The sequence below is a fragment of the Micropterus salmoides genome, unplaced genomic scaffold (assembly GCF_014851395.1).
Source record: "Micropterus salmoides isolate LMB-PRFRI ecotype aquatic unplaced genomic scaffold, ASM1485139v1 Ms_hic_scaffold_20, whole genome shotgun sequence".
Classification (NCBI taxonomy): domain Eukaryota; kingdom Metazoa; phylum Chordata; class Actinopteri; order Centrarchiformes; family Centrarchidae; genus Micropterus; species Micropterus salmoides.
The window spans coordinates 18,449,678-18,472,482 of NW_024041151.1; the positions used below are offsets into that span (position 1 = coordinate 18,449,678).

The following is a 22,805-nucleotide window of genomic DNA, read 5'->3' on the forward strand; positions in this document are numbered from 1 at the left end:
GAAAGATTGACCGGAACAGTGCTTATTTATTGTCGTTGATGGGTAACTGACAGAAAAAGGAAGTTGGTTATTTTTGAGGCAGTGTACACGCATTTTTGGTTTGATAGACATGCCCTTGAACGCTTCTTAGTGCTGCTTTTGTGGCTACTATAATTATATTATTTAGCTCACCGTCTTCAAATTTTATTAGGTATGTAACGTTAAAGCTTTCGTTTGTAGTTGAGTTAGCCACTCAAGGTTAAAACCGAAGCATATCAGGTGAAGCATGGGGAGCTGTTTTACTCAGCAGTATTAGCACATGTCGTTAGCCAAATTAACTAACAGGAAAGCCCAAAAAGCACTGAACCATACGTCAGGTTGTTTAAGGTTTGCTAACGTTACGTACTGCTAGCAACAGCAAGATGTGTACATTAGCATCAAGTTATAAATTAACGTTATAGCTGTCAGCTGCAGCGTTTTAGGAGGTTACAGTGAAACACTGGCAGTGCAATCACATGTTGAAGCAGATCCAGTTTTAAAGCTGGTTAGTGTATGTTTGGTAACGTTGTGTTGGCTCATGTTTTCACTGCGGCATCATTTTGAGTAATTGTATTTCTAGGTCCGCAGTAGCAGCGCCACCATGGGGTTTCTACTCTCTAAACCCATGGATGCAAACTTTAAAAAGCAGCAAGAATTCATGCTCCACAATTCTCGGCTGCAGGTGAGTGAAGGTGCACCCAGTGACAAAATATTTTTTAAAAACCACACTGTTCAGAAGATGTCATTTGCTACTCATGTCTTACTCAATGCAACCAGCGTGCAAAATTAGCAACAGCCACCCACCAAATGCTGGTAAAATATGCAGATGGCTGGTAGATTTACTTTACTCACCAGCCAAAAACAAACAAACAATGGTAATCTATTTAGTTGCTGGTACACTTTGAGCATTCACTAGCCATTTGGCTGTTGGGCAAAACAGTTAATTTTGCACCCTGCCTGCAACCTTGTGGTACCTGTGTCAGCTGGAATACTGTGGCTTAATTTGTACCTCATCTGAATTGAAAGTGTCTTAATATAGATGTACTACTGGCAAGTAAAACATGTTGTACCAGTCAAGGCTGGTTTACCTGCTGGGCAAAGCAGGCAGCTAACCCCAAGGCCCCAAAAACCCCATATTTGCTGTGTGTCAATTTGATCAATTTGTAATTTTGTTTAGGAATAAAGGAATTTATTATTTATTATCTAGACTACTAAAGCACAATATCAACTGACACATGAGGACCTCCTTTTATTACCTGATCTATCGGGCTATCTTAATCTACCTCGATTAATATTTCAGTTGACACTGTACTTACATAGTCCATATTCATATAAAAATATATTTTTAATCAAATTACCACACAGTAAACATGAGGCTAAGGAATATCTTTGGTAAATCTGTCAATTTTTCCAGTGAACCCAGCCCACGTGGACAAACGTTTTGGCAGTTTGGTTCAGAAAACCTTCAATTCACATTGATCTGTGCGATCGAGCTGTCTATCGTCAACCCTGTGTTCTGTCTTTCCTTCTTGAATCACACGTTGTCGAAGCAAGCTTCAGTGCGAAAGTCACCATTTCCATTTAGAGACCACATGTTTTATTGCACTCATTACATTTTTTGTTTATTTATTTATTTTTTCATTTAAAACTGCAGAACAAAACAAACGATTGTTTTCTTATCATTTTTGGGGCCAATTTGTTGTGATTTATTCATGCCTGCAAGCAGCTGAGCAGCAGGTGGGGTATGTGTGACTGTCATAACACCAATGACATTATCCGACTTACGCCCAAAAGGTTTGTTGTATTTTCTGCTCTGTAATTTTCTCCTGCTCTCCCAGCTGTAAATGTGGTAGATGATGGCTAATATTATTTAGTGATGGCAAAGGTTTGGCAATTGAGTTTCAGACCTCCCTCATTTGGGGTTGTGACATGACTCACATGTAAATATTAGGTACATGTTTAAGCATTGCTGTAGTGGATCTACATTGTTTCATCAACTTAACTACAGATAGTTTCATATTTATTATTCACACTCAGAATCACTTTTGAATACAAATGAGTAAGACATTTAAATTTTACCATTATCTGTCTGCTTAAAAATAATTGAAAGCATTTGTGACAATAGCTTCTATTTTTTCATTTTGATTAATATATTTAACCTTTCAGATCTTGGCTGAACAAAATATACTCAAATGTCTAACATTCAAAAAAAAATCTTAAGGGTCGCTAATGGTCAACTGTTAGGCCTCTATGATATGTATTTTCCAATTCACCAAATTTAATGAGTAAGATTGACCCTAGCAATTTCAGAATATCTGTGAAGGCTGTTGCCTCCCCCTGCATTAAGATGTCTAAGATGATTGCTTGCCAGTGTTTTCAAGTCACATTACTCATAGCTAATTGATCCTTTCCACGTGTTTGCCTTGTGGACTCTGAAGTCAAAGTCATTGTGTGTTGTGTTTGAACCATCTTAAACATTACTTGAAAATTCACTGGATATGAGTGTTTGTGTGACGCATGTCCTGCGGATAAATGGCATCTCTGAAATGATGTAAATGACACTTTTATTCACTTTCTATTTGAAAATCAGTCCTCACTGCTAAAAGTGGTGTTTCGCTTTTTATTCACAGTCACTGAACTTGAGTGGTTTTGAGTGTAAAGTAGGTGAGCAAAGACCTCCCTGACTGGAGCCTGACCGTTATGGGATTTTTAAGACCAATATGATTTTGATATGTGATTTTAAAATCTGATATTGCAAATTATCAGAGTTCTTTTCCCCCCTTTTTTTTCAGAAACACATAACATAAAGAAAGATTATCGGCGATTATCAGGGCAGCTAATGGCCGATATATAATGCCGATCAGAAAAGTCATGTATAATGTAATTATTCTGTGCAGAGAACAATCTAATATACATTACATGGTTATCTTAGCCAGTTGCATGTTGTTTTAGATGGAATTTATTTATTAATTAATGAAATAGAAAAATAAATTGGGTGAAGCTGTAGATTTCTGAACGTGACTGTTTGAGGGAGAGTACAGTTTGTCAAAAGTCAAAAAATGACATTCAACTGCATTATTCTCTACAGTATGGCAATATATATTTTAGATTAGCTGTCATTTTAAGGGGGAGCACTAACATGGTTAGTATAGCACTTGCTATACAAACGCATTGCAATGGCCTTAAAGACCTAACTTCTGCTCTTATAACAGCACCTGTCACTTAGATGTCTTTTGATCAATTAACTTCAGTGTTTGACATTTGTGAATCGAAAAGAACATCCCACCTTTAATAGTTAAGCATTAGCAAGTGATTTTGTTTTTAGGTCATATAATCCAGCCCTAAGCCATATTGACAAGGCTGCCTGCAGGTGTCTCTGCAGACATTTTGTGTTTATCTGCCTCGAGAGTGCAGGTATCGGCTGACGCAAATTATCTCAAAATGCCAGGTATCAGCCCTATTAATCGGCGATCTATCACTAGTTACATGTAATTATGAGACTTTGCCAAAATAACATGACAAAATGCAGTCTAATGCAGTTAAAAATAAACTTTTTTTATTATTATAAATATCTATTTGAACAAAAGTTCATTTGATTGCTGTGTTTTGTGGCGGATTGGTGGCGTTTCAAGTTTGTTGCCAACAAGGGAGTTGTAGTGTACCCTCTGGTGGACAAACTTTGCAACGACAACACTAATAACATGATTGAGGAATCCGTCTCTCAGTTTCTTTTTTAATTGCATATTTATCAGCTGTTATATACACAGATACTGACTTATCTGGCATTAGCTCATATCGGGCGATAGTATCAGTATGCCGATTTATCAGTCACGCTCTAATTTTGGTTATGTTTTATTTCCTTTTCAAAACATACTTTACATAAAGTAGTTGTAGAACACAGGGTGATTAAAATGACATAAAAGATTGATCAGATATAGGGAAAACAATAAGGAAAAAGGAGACAATAATAAATAGAATTAAACAATAACACTGGTTAAAATTACGGAAATACTAAGTTTTTCACCTTTTGTACACACCTTTCACCTATACAGATTCAGACTGACGGATTAAAGCAAGATAACTTTCTCAGTATCCTGGAAAGGCAATCTGTGTTTAATATTTACTATATCCGTGAGGTAAAAGAAGCAAGACTGAGTGAGCTGTTTTAATATACTTGTTAAAATGTAAACATGAATCAAAATAAAATTCTTTATCTTACAGAATTCTGTGCACCACAAATGTGAATGCAGAGATGTTGTCAAAACAGGTTTGGGCAAAGAGCAAATTATTAAAATTTCTGTTTTGTCAGAAAGAGACCAAGAATGGTGCCCTGAGGAACCCCCACACCTAATCGGGCATGAAGTAATTATTGATAGACTGTATGACTTAAGTGAGGTTAATCAAAACATTAACGACTTTATATCATACGAGTATTTTTTTTTTGTTGTTGTTCAAAACACAAATTATGCAAAATACAAAAATTATGTTTTAAATTGTCAAAAACTACTTGGACATTTAAGACTTATAACATTAAGACAAATAACATGATAGCCATAATATCTGAGTGTGTTGTGGATTGCTCTTGGTCTCTTTCTGTTACGTCTGCTTCTTTCCCTTCTGTCAGCATGTAGGCCGTGATGATTCGAGTGTAACAGTATTGTCCCACTCTGCGGATTCTTGCAGCCCTTTAGAAAATGTCAGTGAATTTCCCGCTTACATTTCAGCTATGCTCTCACTTTGTCACCTTCAGAGTGAATTCGTCGTGGCTCATTTCTTTCTTTCACTTTTTCTTCACTGCTTTTTCCCATCACCATCTTACACTCATCGTGTGTCCAAGCTTACCTCCAAATCTCTTCATCCCTTGTGATGTTTCCACTGAGAGACATGTCTACTTTTACACAAGTAGGTTAAGGTAATGTGAAGTTGATTAGGTTTCAAAACTCATAGTCATCACATGGAAATAGGCCATGGAAAAAAACATTAAAAAAACAATAATTTCAGAACCTTAACAGTTCACAATATACAGTGCATATATAAATATTTAGAGGTGTTGGTGCTTGTGAGCAACAGTCCCTGAAGTATTTCTCACATTGACCACATGGTTAGGGTCATTGCAATGGGTGTTGAACTTCAATACTTATCTATTACAACCGAAATGTTGCAACAAGTATCTAGAACTAAATAATATGACAGATGGTTTCATAATCTTGTTCGCTTATTCTTTTATTTGATAGTTCCTAATAAAATTGAAGTAAACCAAAATGTTGCCAATTATGGACTGGTTCCTTTTGTTTAGAAATTTAACATTTGAGAAGTTTGGTTTCTTCTGTTAAATAAATAAATAAAAGTGATTTTAATAGAGAAACTTATATAATTTTGGTATCTGCACTAATACTGTAAAAGTGTCTCTGCGCTAATATTGGACATTTTCAGATGATACACCGTTTACAGGCACGTTGATAGAAGGCACAAATTGTCTGGCAAAGCAAGCTTGTTTTTTTTTGTTGTCTTTCACACATCGAAGATCTGTGATTGTGACTATACATTGAGTAATTTTATATAATAACTCCATTTATGTTCACATTTGTGATGTTGAAAGTGAATTTAGTGGCTGTGTGTGTTTAGTGGTTTTGATGAGTTTGTTTCTATTGGTGACTGTGAGTGTGGTGAAGTAGCAGATGGAGCAATAGACAAGGACTAGCTCTTTGATGCTTTGATACAAGAGGAGCGGTAGGTGGGGTGCAACAGAGAGTGCGTTGAGATTCTGTCTGGCAGAGAGCTTCTGCTGGCAGAGGTTATGATTGGTGTTTATGACTGGAGTGTCCATCAAAGCTGAGTTAAATGTCCAGGAGGATTTACACATATTTGCATCTCAATTCCATGTCAGCTGCGTCAATGCTGATGCTGAGTTTTGTGGAGGTCAAATATTTAAATCATTCTTTATGGGCCTTAGTCTGGGCCATCTGAAGTGAGAGAGCTGGCAATTGGCCAGAGGATAATGTAATTTTTACTGTCAGTTAACTTTAACCTTAACTGTTAATAGATTAATTTGTATTTTGAAAAATGAAAAATCATGGGGCTTCATGTGTTGGTTCTGGGGTTCTGAAATTTAAGAGTCCACAATAGTAAAGTGTTGTTCACAGTTGAAATACAGATTACAGACCTTGTGAACAACATGCAACCATTATATTGGGCATCATTTTAGCCTCTTGTGAGAAATTTTTTTCTCAATCACTTAATTGAAAAAATAATAGGCAGAAGTATAAATAATGAAAATGATTATTACCAGCATTGCACTTACAAGCTCATTTCTGACAGGGGAAGTAATTTCTGCAGTCTGCACTAATGCACTTCAATTCACCCCTGAAGCTGACTTTTAATGAGCCATAGAGAGTGGTGCCATTCAATCAAGTGGCAAGCTACCAATCATCAGGTGTTGTTTTAAACCATTGCTGATTATACTCTGATTACGCCCCCACAAAGACAATTTCCATCTCTTCTTAACTACGTTTGATCTCCATTGGAATATTCTAGACCTTTTTTTTTTTAAAAGAATCGTCTAAGCAGGTGACTCAGAGGATACAATCATTGACAAGAAATAGGTAGTTTCCTGATATAGACCAGACATATCGGGCCTACTTCCTCTTTTGTGACCCTGATGACCTCCCGAGAGGTGACATCTCTTAACCACGTCAGCAGAAACCTTTCCTTTACAGATTTCCCACTTCTGAGAACCATAATGAACGGATGGGTAATATCCCCTTCATGTCCTCAGAAAGGGGCCTAATCGAAACATAATTCTACAGCTGCTGCGTTTAGTTTCTATTTCAATCATGTCTAATTTTAATGAGACATCCTTGAGTTCACTTTTGTTTACTAATTTGGCTCAGTAGACCCCTCAATTAGAGAACAAACATTGTTGATTACAGAAGAGGTTGCTGTAATTTCCAGTACTCTGAAACATTACTCCACACAGAGTGTATCTCTTGAGTATGACGCACTCAACAGTGTGGCATTAAAAAGTTTGTAGCTTCCTCCTTCCTGCAGGTGTAGTCAGCTTGGTTACAGTAATGGATTTCAAAAGTAGAAAAATGTACATAAAAATTTCTCAAGTGTACACAGAATTTCATGGCCGTGTTCCCAGCTTATGACTGAGTGATGGGGGGCTTTTCTCGAAACCTTAAATGTGTTTAGAGGCATTGAAACCAAACATTTTCTTGTATTAAAGACACTATATAAATAAAGTAGGGCCACTTATTTGCATTATAGATCAATCAGACAATTATTTTATTGATTAAACGATTTAAATGTTTAGTCAGATGTCATGGCAAATTCCCAGAGCTGATTATGAAATCTTCAAATTGGTTGGTTTGTCCAACTGACAGTCCAAATCCAACATACTGTACTGTGGAAAAAATGCTGTAAAGTAAGAATGCTCTCAAAATTAGACACGTTAATAGGTTATATGTATCAATTAACAAAATACAAAGTGAGTGAACAGAAGAAAAAATCAAATCATTATTTGATGTGAGCCACATAAATATAGTGTTTCATTCACTCAACGTAATGTTGTCACTGAATATAATCCGGGCAGCGTTTGTCACCAAAATGTAATTATGAAACAGTTAAGTAATATACAAACGTAATTTCTATGGGACATGGTTGCCATAGTGTTCTTCTCTGGCAGATGGGGAGCATTGGGATGTAGCGCTTGTGCGGTGAGAGAGAAAAATGCCAAATGGACACAAGCCTGTTTGAAAATTAAAGAATATATTTTTTTAATCAGAGTACTCACATAATTAACAATTTTAATCAGCAGAGAGGAGAGATAATACAAAGGAGTTTATATAATATTGGTGTGGCATGTCCTTACCGTCCATAAGCAAACCTCCCTCCTCCAAGTACAGACTCACATGGAGTTGAGATGTTTGTCTCACATAAATGGGAACAGTTGTGCAAGACAACAGTTGTTCAGTTCTGCTCAGTATCCAGTTTCATGAAAAGAGATGCAGTTAAATCATCATATCTATTAACTATAGGTTTTGTGCTTTTTGAGTGGTGTCTGACTAAAATAATGTTCACAAATGTTGATTGAACCACAATCAGTCTAACAGCAGGCTTAAAAATCATATTAAATTAGATTAGAGGGTTGATTGCACTTCATTAATGTGAGTACTGTACTTTTACCAGTGAAGTCTCACCTTGGTGATGAAAGCTTAGCCCTCTTGAGCTGTTTTCTTAATTTAACCAATTTCCTTCTCCTCTACTACTGATATTAGTAACCAAGCATTTTAGTCATTAAATCACCACACTTGGATGTTCTTCACATGGTTGCCACAGGAGAACAAATTAGTATTAACCAAAAATGGTGTTTAATTTGTGCTATTTCAATTGTGGTAAATTAGAATTACTTTCCTATGTCAAACCTTTTGTTAGATATTTTACAAGACATGAATGAAAACAAGTTAAAACTTGATGAGGCGAAGCAGAGCTGGATAAACATGAGCAGCTTCACGGTCCGAAAATAAGGTGTACAACAAATGTTGCAAACCAGGTTAACTGGGCGAAACTTTTTAACACTACTAACACACTACTAAATTACCTTCATAAACAGTAGATTTTTTGCCTAGTTTCTTGCAAGGATGTCGATTAGTTTTCTTTCTAATTCTTAAAGCTTTACAGGACGTGTAGGTAATGTGCATTATAGTACTGTAGGCCAATTTATTAACGATATTTAGTAGTTGTTTGTTGGATAATGCCCTGGACAATTGTTTATGTTTAGCTAGTTGCTTGCAGCGACAGTATTATGTCTTAAGTGTTTTTTTTTAATTCACTCATTCATTCTATTTTAGAAACGTTTTATATGTAGACCTCAAAAACAGATATTGTAGAGGCAAGTCTCTGTGTCACAGGCCCCCACCTAATTTCACTCACTTTAGGTTGAATCCCACAGTGTTCAACCATTAATGCTGAAACACCAAATTGTTCGGGAATATTGGGCTGAGAGTCAGAAATCAAAACTTTGCTTTTTCCGACAAGTTGTAATTTGTGTCATCCACGTCACGTCATTGACTCACTTGAATGTCACCGTGGTCACTTTTTTTTTTTAACCTTTGCATTGCCAGCGAGTTAGTATCACTTTCCTGTTAAGTGGAAATAAAAGCTCATCTTTGACACATTCACTTTTTGAGAATAATGGCTTTTTTCAATGAGAATGTCACTCAGTCAGCTCCATAGAAATTGTTATGCAGGAAACGTGTAGTGAGTGTCAGAGAGGAAACGGCAGACAAAAGATTCATCTGACTGAGGTGCATCAGCATGGACACAGTGTTTCTAAGGCTGGACTGGCTATCGCTATTTCCTTTGACCCTTTCTTTGTCCCACTGACTGTCTGTCTGCCTGTCCATCTCGCTGCTTGAATATCCAGCTGTACTGATACCTTTTGTTTCTCTTGTTGTCATTTTAATTGTGCAACATATAGACTGTATAAAAAAGGTAGTATCGCTTTGATTTCTTTGAAGTATGTAGCAATTACTCCTGACTTCTGCATTGGACATTTTATTGTTAAGGGACAATCTATCTATCTATCTATCTATCTATCTATCTATCTATCTATCTATCTATCTATCTATCTATCTATCTATCTATCTATCTATCTATCTATCTATCTATCTATCTATCTATCTATCTATCTATCTATCTATCTATCTATCTCTCTCTCTCTCTCTCTCTCTCTCTCTCTCTCTCTCTCTCTCTCTCTCTCTCTCTATCTCTCTCTCTATCTCTCTATCTATCTATCTATCTATCTATCTATATATATATATAAAATAATATATCAGTCAGACTCTAGTGTTTTATTTTTTTCGTCATTTGTTTGTTCAGATTGTATTCCTGAAACTCTTTTTCTGACCATTAAATATTTCAGGTTATGAAGTTGTACATTGAGAGGTACTATGCCGTGTCCATAATTGGCTATAAAGGCCTGTTAGGCTTATGTGTCCTTTCTTGTGTGTGTGTGTGTGTGTGTGTGTGTGTACGCACACGTATGCATAGATGGAGCGTCAGATCCTGATGCAGAACCAGATGAGAGAGAGACAGATGGCTATGCAAATTGCCTGGTCCAGAGAGTTTCTCAAATACTTTGGCACTTTCTTTACAGTGGCTACATTGGGACTGGCTGTAGGGTGAGTTTTGGTTGCAACAGCTCTTACCTGTCACCTCAAGATAGGATTCACCCAGATGATCTGTTTCTAACACACACACAAATGCACAGTAATCATGTGCAGTCAGAAGACAGCCTGTAAAGTGTGATCTTAACAGCTTCAGTATTAAATGAATCACACTCCAGTGGCCTTTACTGCTGCAGCTCCAAGTGTATCAAGTTTTTAACACTTTAGGCCTTTTAACAGTTAGTCTTGCTAAAATCACAAGCCACCTATAGGTGGCACTACAGCAATATGAAAAATTTACATAGCTGTAATTTAATCGTCATGAATCTGATTCATTTCACATTTTCCAATTTGTCTTTATATATTCCTAGGATTTAGTTGGTAAACATAATAGTCTACTGTAGAACTGTGTGTAATTTATTGCAAATCCCATATGAAACTTTCTGTAATAAAATATTGTATAACCTAAATGGAAGTATGCTTTCTCAAAGTGCTTTATTTATCTTTTTTGGCATATTGACAAAATTGTCTTCTTTTTGCCTCTTTATTTTTCCACAGTGCTGTTAAAAGAAAGAGACCGGCCCTCTTGGCTCCCATCTTTCCTCTCGGCTTCATATTTGCCTACCAGATGGACAGCGCCTATGGGACACTTATTAATCGTATGAGAAGTAAGTCTAAGCAGTTGTTGTCATTATTGTCATCACCGACCATTAGCAAAGCTTAAATGCTGGCCAGAAAAATATTCTTTATCCGTTTGCTTCACATCAACATGTCACATACAGTTTAAAGTATGTTTTGTTTTTTGGTAGTGAAACCACACTTTTCAATCTTAAGTCTGAGAAATAGAGTTAGACTTATGTTACAAACACTTAAAGCAACCTATTTCTTTTCAAGATTCATTGTCAAACAGACAAAAGTGCCTTTATTATAAAAGTTAAATCTTATTGTAGTTTTCCAAAATATATTTTCCCCCTATATACCCACGCCCCTGTCATTTTCACTGACTAGCTGTTTGTTTCACAGTAAGACACAGTATTTTCTGTTAAATTAATCTATGTTTATACCTCCCATGCAGAATTAATTTTGGGGGTATTAACAACATACACATATGTACACAAACTAAAACCAGCTATATCTGTTAAACCGCATTTTGTTTCCCCCTTGTGCCTTTAGGGGAGGCTGAGAGTATCATGACGTCTGAACATGACTGTCTGGACTTGCCTCATGGGACTCCAACTTTTGAAAGCATAGAGAAGGCCCGCCGCGCTAAAAGCAGCCTCACTTCCTTCTTGGAGAAATGACATGACAAAATCCTAATCGTCCGGTCCACGCATTCACCCGTTCTGCTTTTGCTTAGTTATGGAAATTGTAATAATTATGTATCATAGTGTCAGAGTAGTCTCAATATTAATGAATATAAAAATAATTATGTTGTTTTTGTGGTTACTATTAGAGGTGCATCAGTAGCCAAACCCTCTTAGCACTGAACAACTGTTATAAGTACTTTTTTAAAAGCACATTGGCTGATGCAGAATACCACTCAAAATACTTAAAAAGTTAGTTATCATGAAATAAATCTGTAATATCAATATTTGCATCAATTACATTTAACCTTTGTAACGTAATTCACTCTGTGCCCCAAATCCAGACTACATACAAATTTTATACAATATAAACTACATACTAATCGTCATAGTATACTGTTTTACCATTTAATGTCCAAAAATGGCAACATACTTTACTATTTTATGCTAACAGGAAATTATATGTGTGATGTCGGATGTCAATGAAACTGCAACTTTCAGCCAATTAAACTTAACAAAAATACGTCAATGTTTTTCCTAAGGTTTAATATTAATTTTCTTTGGAGCTGTTTCACCACCATCCACAATTTCTTTTCTTTTCTTAACAGCTGTGAGCAGCTCCATTTCCTAAATAGTGTCCATCAACAGCACACTCAAAACTCACCCGTATTTAGTTTGTGTGTTTATTTTCCACTTCATTCACCACATAGTAACACACGTCGCAGACTCTGCATGTAGTATTGAATTGGGACAAAGCGCATGACTCAACAAGTTGTTGTGCTTGTTGTGTATCTAGTTAAAGCTGCATGAAGTGATTACTGACCACTAGAGGGCAGTAAGACTCCTATACTCAATCAGTAATTTAACCCTTAAGCAGACACAAAGCAACATGAAAATCTTAGTGGTGTACATTTCCGTGTCACCTGACGTGTAATGTTTTTTTACCTCGAGTTTGGTTCACACTGGACACATTGGATATCTGACGTTTCCTGGCAGGCAGGTGATACACTCGCTGTCAAAGCTTCTTTGCTCAAACCGACTGGATAATCCACTAAAGAGCGATCAAAATGATAATATCAAACATATTACTTAATGGAGATTTGAATGTAAATATTCTCACACGGCAGATGTTTGTCCTGACAGCAGAAGATTGTAATTTCCCCAAACTAAAACTTTTGATGAGTTAATTTGCCACAATTGAGTTTAAGTGTTAAGGAGCTTTATACCAAATCTATAGTTGGAATTGATGCACCTGTAAGTAATATTCACTGATGTAAAATATTACAAGGTGCTGATATTTAAGCATTATGTATTAATCATAATTTTAACTTGTTTGACATGATGGAAATTAAATTTGTAAATTCAATAAAAAGAAATATCACAAATAATTTCTCTTCTCCAGTCATCTTTGTGACAAGGTGCTTGATGCAAAGCTCCTAAGCCAAATACCTTGTAAACACCAAACCACCAGTTGTTTTGTTGTTGTTGTTTTTTTTAACATAAACTCACAGTGTTAAAGAAGCCTAAACCACTTTGAATCTTAATTTCTTCCCCGTTGGGTGTTCAAGACATCATACATGCCTTCATATAGTTTGTCTCAAAGCCATCACTTAAGCTAGTGTATGAGCAATGTGCACATTCCCCTAATGTTACGACAATAAAGAAATAGCTCCAAGTACGTCATTGTCATCAATCTAAATGACGTGTGTGTGTGTGTGTGTGTGTCATAGTGGGAGGGAGAGGGTTGGGGTTGAAAACATAAGTTGACGAGTGAACTAGTGACTAGGACTGCAGAGAGTACAAGAAGAGGAGACCAAAGTCTGCTCTGCAACACAAGACAGACAAACAGAAGCATCTTTTCCAACTTCAGCATTCATCTCAACTGGCTGCAACAGAACTCTCCTAACAGAAACAAACCAGCAGGATTTGAAACACTGCTCAGAGCTCAGGTGGAACTCAGCTGAACCTCCTGTGCAGCGCAAACCAGCCGGCTCCTTCCGTAAGTTTCAGGACGAGGGGGAAAAAATGCTCTGGAGGTTGAGTCTTGCCATGGCTGTGGTGTGTTTCGGTGGCATGTGCGGCTGTGTGAAGGCTGATATGATGAGCAGGCTGATCATGCCGAGGGACTACGGGGTGAAACTGTGCGGGAGAGAGTTCATCAGAGCAGTCATTTTCACCTGTGGCGGCTCCCGATGGAAACGATCCACAGAAGGGGACTTAGGTGAGTTACCATTACTGCGGTTTCATTGATTGCTTAATGTGCACACACTAATTGGTGTATATCTTAAAATTAACAGTACAAAAAAAATGTTCACGTGTACAGACATGTTTCAAAAAGTATTCTCTACTTGTAAAGAATCTACTTTTAACCATATAGTGAAACCTGGCTGTAAATACATTCTGTAGCCGAGGTGTAGTGTAAGGAATTAATTTTTTCTACGTAAAGAGCTAAAGATGATTGAAGAGAGGAAGAACTAATTGATTGCTTTCTTCATTTGTAATAATGTTAGATGGTAATTTGTTGCCCATCAAAGGGTTAGACTGCCACAGTGTTTTAATTAGGGGACAAAGCCCCCCCTGCCCTCCCTTGATTGACAGAGCCTCATATTTCAGCACCTTGGTCAGCTCATGTTCACTGGTAACTGGACATAGTCTGAAAACCCTTTAAGTGAGTAATTACCATTATTCCTGTGTTGTCAGTCCTCTAAAAATTACCTTCTGCCTCTTTGATTTTAGCACGACTAAAGGTGCATTTGACAAATACTCCACAGTTTGAGCTTTATATAAAACTCCTGGTTGTTCTTGAGGTTATTATGGTATTTATCCTTTTTCTTCCCCCAGATCCTTTCCAGTGGAGTTCCCTCAGTGACGTTACAGTGGAGCACAACCAGCATGCCTGGCAACCTGGCGCAGAGCTCACAGCAGACACCCTCCCTCCTCTCCATATTCCCCCCTCTTACTCCCTGGCAGACCTCCTTGCTCTTTACGGGGCCGCAGAAGACATGCAGCAACAGCTGAGTGACTCGCTGGAGAAGTCTCAGCCATCCACGGTTTTGGAAGAGCGAGACGGGGACCCAGCGGCAGCCAACTGGCCCATTTCGAGCAAGAAGAAGAGGAACTTTTCTCTGGGTGTGGCAGGGAAGTGTTGTAGCCAGGGGTGTACTAAAAATGATATCGGACGCTTGTGCTGAGGCAGGGAGGAGAGGAGGGGTGATGGCAGAGGGGTTGTGACATGAAGATGGTGTGATGAGCTGTAATGGACAGTGTCCAGTTGTGGAAAGATGTGTAGGAGGTAAAATATGGAGTCTCTTGTCTTATTGCACAGAATATACAAAACAGTAAAGACCAACTGAATTACAAAGACTCATCACATCACGCCAACTTCATGTCTCTCCGTCTCCTTTATTCTCCTTGCTTGTTTGATATTTTGTTTTAAAAAGAAAACCATGCTCTCTGTATGTACCGTTATGTCACCCTGTCAGCATCATTGAGAATAAATTTTAAATACTGTTAATATGAAATGGTGAGCAGTATCATATTGGCTACGACACTTGTTGATGTGCATGGAAGGAAATTTGCAGCAGTAAACAGCATCTATATTCTCGCCTGCAGATTATCTGACTAACCTATGATCATGGCCAATAGCACACATTAACGTCATTTAGGCTGCTGTGAGTTTATTGCTAGCCTCTGTTCACAACATTACACCTGCCTGAACGCTTTCTGTCAACACCCCGAGGACACTGCTCCAAAAGAGTGGATAGATTTTATTTTTTTACTTTTAACCCTTCGTGATGCAGCTAAAACATACCTGCACAAAAACCCAACGATTGCTTGCTCTAAATGTAGAAATGGTTTTCAAATGTACAAAACATGTACTAGACTTGAAAAAACTTAAGACTCCTTAACTGTTTGACTGAACTTTAATGTGAAGCCACACTGAGATTGACAAGTACAATTTTCATGTCTAATACTACAGTATGTGTTGTTTAATAAAAGTATACACACCACGAATATACTCCATCTTTCAGTATTTACATCTAATTACACCGAAATGTATTAAAAAGGGAGCTGTGGGTTGCCATCACATGACAAAACCAGCCATCACGTCATTCGCACTGCAACAAATTAAAATAAATGGAAAGAAGCGCCAGTTTAATCTGGTTAAAAATCCGTTTGTCTGAAAATCTCTGGATATAAAATGATATTTCACAAAATCACATTTGGACTTTCACATATCACAATAATAGTCGCATACAACAAAATCTGAAAAAAACCCAACATTTTCCATTGTAGACATAGCAACTCTGAAGAAACTGACAATCTCTCTTTCACACCAGACAAAAATACTGCCCAGCGGTGAGGGCGTGGGAGCGCATAGGCACACTGTATGTTTGTAAGTGAGAAAACTTGTCTCTTGGCTTTACAGTGACTCATTCCTAGCAAAGCGAGAGGGTATCCGTCGTGACATTTTGTACGTGCGTGTTTGTGGCCTGCCGTTTACAGCATAAAACAACCTTGAGGACATTTTAAAATTAGAAAGAAAGAAAGCTATTCCAAATATTGACCAACTCTGCTTCCTTCAATCATTAACATTTGGTACATAAAGTTTTAAACATTCAAATAATTGTTGTTGTTGTTTTGTTTTTTTTATCTCCTTGTGACCACTGATACATTTGTGGTCAACAAAGTAATGCACATCATAACACACACATTCAACATATATATATTTACATGGATGGAAAAATAATAAACGAAAGTCAAATGAGTTTTAAATAAAACCAAGGTTTGCATCAACTGCCGAAAATAAAAGGAACTCCCTTCATTACCCTTTCTCCACCTTTCAGCAAAATAAACTATTCAACTTTTCACATTAGATAGCAGATAGTACAGCCTTACAACACGTCATACTGTAAAATATATACAGGCAACACCATCATTTCCAGTTTCCTTTAAAAACAAAAATGATACGGTACTGTATGAGCCCACGATGACACTACTAGATACCTAGTTCTCCAAGATTAATAATGAGCAGTTATTGCTGTGTCCCCAATGTATTTCATTGTTTGTGCATAAAATAATGTAAACAAACTACAGGCGAGTTATGCCTGACCTCTCTTGTGTGGAAAGATGTGTAGTCATAGCACACGAACACCACTTAAGACAGGCTTCACTGGCTCAGAATAAAACACTGAATCTTCCTCAATGTGCAATGAATATCTGGAACACACACAAAAACACACGTCCACTGTGACAGCAGAAATCTGACTCGCTTGTAGAGATGTTCATAGTGGGTCCCCTTGTGACAGAAGTATAGCTGGTGCGTCTGTCCTTTATCAAGTCGTGAAAACTATCAAGCAAAAAGTCTGTCTCCTTAAAAGTGAGGTTCAGTTCAAGTGTGTATTCAGGTGGCTGGCCTCTCTGGTTAAACAAAATAGGTCGCATTTGAGAAAAATAAAAGTACAAAAAGGAGTGAGCATATTGTCTTTAGGCTTAAATATTTAACACAACTTACTGAAAGTAGAGAACATCGTGAATTCTTAAAGAACCGAATCTTTCCTCCAGTCCACACGCTATTGTCTAAATCCATTTGTAAAGCAAAACATGTAGAAATAACACAAAGAAAATAATATATCCCATACTGAAATGTTCTTAAAAGGCATCAGAAATGTTTTGTTTGGTGTCCGAGTCCGATGTAGTGTACTAATTGATCATTTGTATAGTTTGTGTGGCTATAGGTGGAAGTGAGTAAACTGCAAAGAAAGTGGATGTCACCACTCATGTTATTTGAGCTGACAGACACGCAGAGCACCAAAAGGGGGGGGGGATACTTGAGACCGCATCACTGCAGTAAACCCAGACATCACCAAGACATTCATTGTTCTGTTAAGACCTGTGAGCACTGACTCCCGGGAGTCAACACCTAAAAGGTCAAAGGTTCCAGGGATCAATGCCGCTCATCGTCCTTGCTGTCTCGTACAGAATCCACACTGTGGATTAATGTCTTGAAAGTAGGACGCATTCTCGGTTCACTGCTCCAACACTCAGTCATCATCTTGTGAATCTGAAGGAAGCCATCAGAACAACATTAACACAGAAAAAAAACCCCAATAAAACAGGTATAATTATTGCATTCTACTTTAATAACTAAGCTAGTTTCACAGTCATAGAACCAGCCATGGACTTCTTACGTTTTGGATATATAATAGCTTCTGAAAAAATATAATTTATGCAATGAAAGGTTCTCTACAATTTTTTTACTGGATAAATCATTTAATGATATGGCATGACATGGCGCCCTTTTCTGCAGTTTTTTTCAGTTTCATTGGAGTTACAGACCTCCTTTGGACAATTATCAGGAGCAGGCAACCTATATCCCTGTTTGAGCAGGTCTATCAGATGGTAGACGATCATCTGACCCTGCTTTTCATTTCCCATCTTCTCCATGAATACCTGGAACACAACAAAAGGAGTAGAAGAAACAGGGTTCTCTACGCATCTTCATGCAAAATACAGTTAAATCAGGTGCTTCTCAGCTCAAGGACAGCAAAAGGAAAAAAGTAGTTTTTGTTTGGCTTTAGTAAAAACAGCTTGCTAAAACTTCCCAAAATTAAAATAGATGAAAAAGTGTTTACTGTTTTTGAGTGCTTAATCAACAGATTTTTTAACACTACAAATTAATTATACTGGTGATTGTTTTATAGCTCAATTACATTAGTCAGACAGTTGACAAAGCAATTTGTAATTGAATAGGAAAATGGTTATGTGACAGAAAAGTGAAATTGTCAAACTAAAAAGCCAAAAGTAAAAAAAAAGAAGTAAGAAAGAAGTGCAGTACCGCTGGTGGGCTGCAGTTTTTGTCACTGTAAGTAAAGAGTTCATAGAGGACAACACCGAAACTCCAAACATCTGATGCCACAGAGAACTTGCTCTCTGTCAGTGACTCTGGAGCATACCTGAAACACATGCAGTACATAACGCATATATAAAGTAGTCTCTCTTAAGTCAACAAGTCCTACATGGTAAGCGGTCAGATATGACGCCGTACAGCAGACACACTCAGTCTGGATGTAGAAAAACAAAATCATATTTTTCTCCCAGTGTTATCATTAACACCTGTGTTTAAAGATCAGTCACAAAGGGTTACAATACTTAAAATACTTACCACAACTGTATAACCGCTAGTCAAAAACATTCTTAAAGAGTCAATTCTTCATTTTCATAAAAAGGTCAAACCACAAATATACCGCTAACAAACACGTGCAGTGTGTTTTTCTCACCAAAAGATGGGGCTTTCCCCAGGCTCTCTGACAGTGTAGTACTCTTTGTCTTGTGGCAGCACCTTGGTCAGGCCAAAATCACCGATCTTCACCCTCATCTCGCTCTCCACCAGAATGTTTCGAGTGGCCAGGTCTCTGTGGATGTATCGCTTCATGGCAAGGTAGTCCATACCCTAGAGTATGAATATAATCACACAGAGAAGAGAAATGTTTGTATACATATACATGTTAAATGGAATACACAGCGTTTAGGCTCGAGACTAAAGGTGTCCGGGCTTTTGCAGTCAGAGCTCCTCAGCTCTGAAAAAGGCTTCCATGAGAACCTGAGGCTTGCAGGATCAGTAACATGTTTTAAATCACTTTGAGACATACTTTTACAAAATAGCCTTTTATTAATTTTCGTGCATCCTTGCTTTTCCATCTTGTCCTATACAGTGGGGAGGAACAAGTATTTGATACACTGCTGATTTTGCAGGTTTTCCTAGTTACAAAGCATGTAGAGCGCTGTAATTTTTATCATAAGTACACTTCAACTGTGAGAGACGGAATCCCAAAACAAAAATCCAGAAAATCACATTGTATGATTTTTAAATAATTAATTGTATTTGATCACCTACCAACCAGTAAGAATTCCGGGTCTCGCAGACCTGTTAGTTCTTCTTTAAGAAGCCCTCCTGTTCTCCACTCATTACCTGTATTAACTGCACCTGTTTGAACTCGTCACCTGTATAAAAGACACCTGTCCACACACTCAAACAGACTCCAACCTCTCCACAATGGCCAAGACCAGAGAGCTGTGTAAGGACATCAGGGATAAAATTGTAGACCTGCACAAGGCTGGGATGGGCTACAGGACAATAGGCAAGCAGCTTGGTGAGAAGGCAACAACTGTTGGCGCAATTATTAGAAAATGGTTCAAGATAACGGTCAATCTCCCTCGGTCTGGGGCTCCATGCAAGATCTCAACTCGTGGGGCATCAATGATCATGAGGAAGGTGAGGGATCAGCCCAGAACTACACGGCAGGACCTGGTCAATGGCCTGAAGAGAGCTGGGACCACAGTCTCAAAGAAAACCATTAGTAACACACTAAAATCCTGCAGCGCACACAAGGTCCCCCTGCTCAAGCCAGCGCATGTCCAGGCCCATCTGAAGTTTGCCAATGACCCTCTGGATGATCCAGAGGAGGAATGGGAGGAGGTCATGTGGTCTGATGAGACAAAAATAGGGGTTTTGGGTCTAAACTCCACTCGCCGTGCTTGGAGGAAGAAGGATGAGTACAACCCCAAGAACACCATCCCAACCATGAAGCATAGAGGTGGAAACATTCTTTGGGGATGCTTTTCTGCAAAGGGGACAGGACGACTGCACCGTATTGAGGGGAGGATGGATGTATCAAATACTTACAATACAATGTGATTTTCTGGACTTTTGTTTTAGATTCCGTCTCTCACAGTTGAAGTGTACCTATGATAAAAATTACAGACCTCTACATGCTTTGTAAGTAGGAAAACCTGCAAAATCATCAGTTTATCAAATACTTGTTCTCCCCACTGTATGTCCATTTTAACTGTACAGCACTGTTGCAGAATTTTATCTCTTAACTTTATGTAATTTTTAATTGTTTGATTTAATTAGCCTCTCTCAATGTTTAATTTGTGTTCAACCATGCAAAGCACTTTGTAAATGTGCTGTATAAATACTGTCTAATTTATTTATTTTTTTAATGTCTAATACTTTGCCTTTTATAAGAGGGACAGATACTAAGGAAAAACACACACTTGAAGAAATTAAAAATGATTATAAGAAGGTTATGGAAAAATATCACATGCTCAGAGCACACACATACAGTATCTGCATACATATATCACTACAAATTATAAGCTATCCATTTCTGGACCTCTAACAAAGGAAAATAAATACATAGCTTGTATGTCTTATTCCATAGATAATTATTGACTTAATTCATGTTGTGTCATTTTTCACATATATTTCCATTATTTATGTTGTTGATGTATAGACACACAGCCTGGGCTTCCACACCTACACAATGTCAGCACTGCAATATAAACCCAAATAAATACCATGCACTGATGACAGTGTAAGAACATGTTCACAATATATACCCTGGCATGACAAATAAAGGCATTGTCAACTACCGGCTGGACTAAAATGTATGTTCAGCGTTCAAAAACAGAGGAGAAAGAAAGAGAAAAATACTCAAATGACTGTTACTAACCACAATCTGCTCCTAATCATTACCTCCAGCCTAAGTATTCTTCAAAATAAAATACAGCTTATGTTGACAACTTCTAAATCATTGTATTACTCAGTGCTCTACATGTATTCATATGATACACAGATCGATCAGCAGCAGCTACCATGTAAAATATTTCCCACATTTTCCCCTCAAGTAGAAGTCTACTCTATCTCTCACTCACTCAGTAAGACTTCTTTCTATATGCAGCCACCCTGCCGTTTTCTGTAAACCAGTCCTGAAATTGTGATTTCCTACATCTCCCAACCATCTGTCTGAATCCAATCTGATCCAGGTGTTCACTTGAAAAAAGAAAGGTTCCCAGGCTATGAATCTTGAACTCCTTATTTTTTACAAGCTCACTAGATTGACCTGAAGCTCCAGGAAGATGACAAGGCGGGGTCACGTAAAGTCTTTTATGCACAATCTACTGCGCTACATTACCTTACAAATCTGTGATGCATAGTGCAGCAGTTTCTTGGAGTCAAAGTGGTCCTTGTGTTTGATGAGATAATCTCTCAAGCTGCCATAGGGGAGATATTCCATGATCAGCCGCAGGTTCCTTCGTCCTGCAGAAATAAAGACATTAAGTGCGATGCTTAAGAGAGATGATGCAACGTGCACGCAGAGAAGTGGAGGCCTCTGAGAAAATCTAAATTCATTTGTTTCATGGGCATGGTCACTGACGCCCTAGGCAACCAATGTGGGAACTGTAAAGACATTATTATGTATAACAAGATCTGCCGTGTTGCCGTAATGTCAAATCAAGGAACAGGGCTGAACAAGCTGGTTAGGAAAGTTTGCTTTGTCACTGAACCCATCCTAGATCTCACTTTATAATCGAGATTAATCAGACGAATAATTTGCTTTATCTAAAATATGCCAAAAAGATTTCCTGACCAGATCATAATGCACATATAGATATCACACACCGTGCTCATACCTGCACTATAGCAGACTCCTTTGTATTTGACAATGTTTTCATGCTGAAGGGATTTGAGGATCTCGATTTCCCGCTCAAAGTCCCTGACATGCTCGGCTGTGCTGTGCTGTAGTTTCTTCACGGCCACCACCTCTCCTGTGCTGTCCTGCAGGGGGTCGTACCTGCACATCTCCACGCTCCCAAAGTTTCCCTGCAGCGTGGGGTTCAGAGGCAGAACAGGTTTAAGAGATATGTAAATGAAAGCCTTGATTGTTGATGTCACAAAATGTCCTTGGTGCATTAAGTAGCGTGGAGTCAGTGAGATGCCCAGGAAGAAGATTTAGTAATGACAGGAAACAATATATGTCATCCACAGAGAAAAATGGCAAATAAGATAACTTAAGAAATTGTTTTCTTTCTTATCAAACAGTGCTGGCCATGCTTCATGTTCCATGCTTTTCCAGTGAAATTGTTCAGAATGCTTTAACAACTATTTGTATTAAAAGAACATGGACACTTCAAGATTATGTAAATACTTGAAGGGAGATCAAATTAATTCTTTTGTATTATCTTTTAAGCTTTGTCATTATTGTTCTTTGTCCTTCATGCCAATAAAGCTAAATTTAATTTAAAATTGATAAAAGAGTCAAACAAAAAGAAAAATCTTTCACAAAAACACTGTGCATTTCTCACTTTGCCCAGCAGCTTGAGAAAGATGAGGTGCCTCTCCTCAAACTGGGCAGTCTCCTGGCTTTCAGAGGCCCACGGGAAGCCGAAGCCTCTTGTCCTGTTGGGCACCATATCGCTCTCCACCAGCAGCTCATAGTCTGCAACACAACAAGTTGCAAAGTCATTT

The 22,805-nt window shown here is 37.9% G+C and overlaps 3 protein-coding genes across 3 annotated transcripts in view; 2 read left to right on the forward strand and 1 right to left on the reverse strand.

Moving 5' to 3' along the window:
- Positions 1 to 35: 35 nt before the first annotated feature.
- On the forward strand, positions 36 to 12,877 carry plgrkt (plasminogen receptor, C-terminal lysine transmembrane protein). Its single transcript, XM_038734470.1, has 5 exons — positions 36 to 190; positions 599 to 700; positions 10,072 to 10,202; positions 10,746 to 10,855; positions 11,361 to 12,877. Exons 2-5 carry the CDS (start codon positions 620 to 622, stop codon positions 11,486 to 11,488), a joined length of 450 nt encoding a protein of 149 aa, XP_038590398.1. The 5' UTR covers positions 36 to 190; positions 599 to 619; the 3' UTR covers positions 11,489 to 12,877.
- A 283-nt stretch (positions 12,878 to 13,160) lies between these two features.
- Positions 13,161 to 14,998, forward strand: rln1 (relaxin 1). Its single transcript, XM_038734469.1, has 2 exons — positions 13,161 to 13,712; positions 14,333 to 14,998. Exons 1-2 carry the CDS (start codon positions 13,517 to 13,519, stop codon positions 14,680 to 14,682), a joined length of 546 nt encoding a protein of 181 aa, XP_038590397.1. The 5' UTR covers positions 13,161 to 13,516; the 3' UTR covers positions 14,683 to 14,998.
- A 397-nt stretch (positions 14,999 to 15,395) lies between these two features.
- The window catches only part of jak2a (Janus kinase 2a), a 38,812-nt gene continuing 31,402 nt past the window's right edge, over positions 15,396 to 22,805 (reverse strand). The window contains exons 18-24 of the mRNA XM_038734467.1: positions 22,643 to 22,776; positions 21,971 to 22,160; positions 21,472 to 21,596; positions 18,772 to 18,944; positions 18,330 to 18,447; positions 17,831 to 17,944; positions 15,396 to 17,555 (exon numbers count right to left, since the gene is read on the reverse strand). Coding sequence (XP_038590395.1) covers positions 17,439 to 17,555; positions 17,831 to 17,944; positions 18,330 to 18,447; positions 18,772 to 18,944; positions 21,472 to 21,596; positions 21,971 to 22,160; positions 22,643 to 22,776 — 971 coding nt within the window. The 3' untranslated portion in view covers positions 15,396 to 17,438. The remainder of the gene's footprint in view (positions 17,556 to 17,830; positions 17,945 to 18,329; positions 18,448 to 18,771; positions 18,945 to 21,471; positions 21,597 to 21,970; positions 22,161 to 22,642; positions 22,777 to 22,805) is intronic.

Bases quoted from the DNA above. Each gene is read 5' to 3' on its own strand.
- plgrkt (XM_038734470.1), top strand. From the start codon at position 620: ATGGGGTTTCTACTCTCTAAACCCATGGATGCAAACTTTAAAAAGCAG. The intron at 10,203-10,745 runs GTGAGTTTTGGT...ATTTTTCCACAG, and splicing joins ACATTGGGACTGGCTGTAGG to TGCTGTTAAAAGAAAGAGAC. The intron at 10,856-11,360 runs GTAAGTCTAAGC...TTGTGCCTTTAG, and splicing joins ACTTATTAATCGTATGAGAA to GGGAGGCTGAGAGTATCATG.
- rln1 (XM_038734469.1), top strand. From the start codon at position 13,517: ATGCTCTGGAGGTTGAGTCTTGCCATGGCTGTGGTGTGTTTCGGTGGC. The intron at 13,713-14,332 runs GTGAGTTACCAT...TTCTTCCCCCAG, and splicing joins ATCCACAGAAGGGGACTTAG to ATCCTTTCCAGTGGAGTTCC.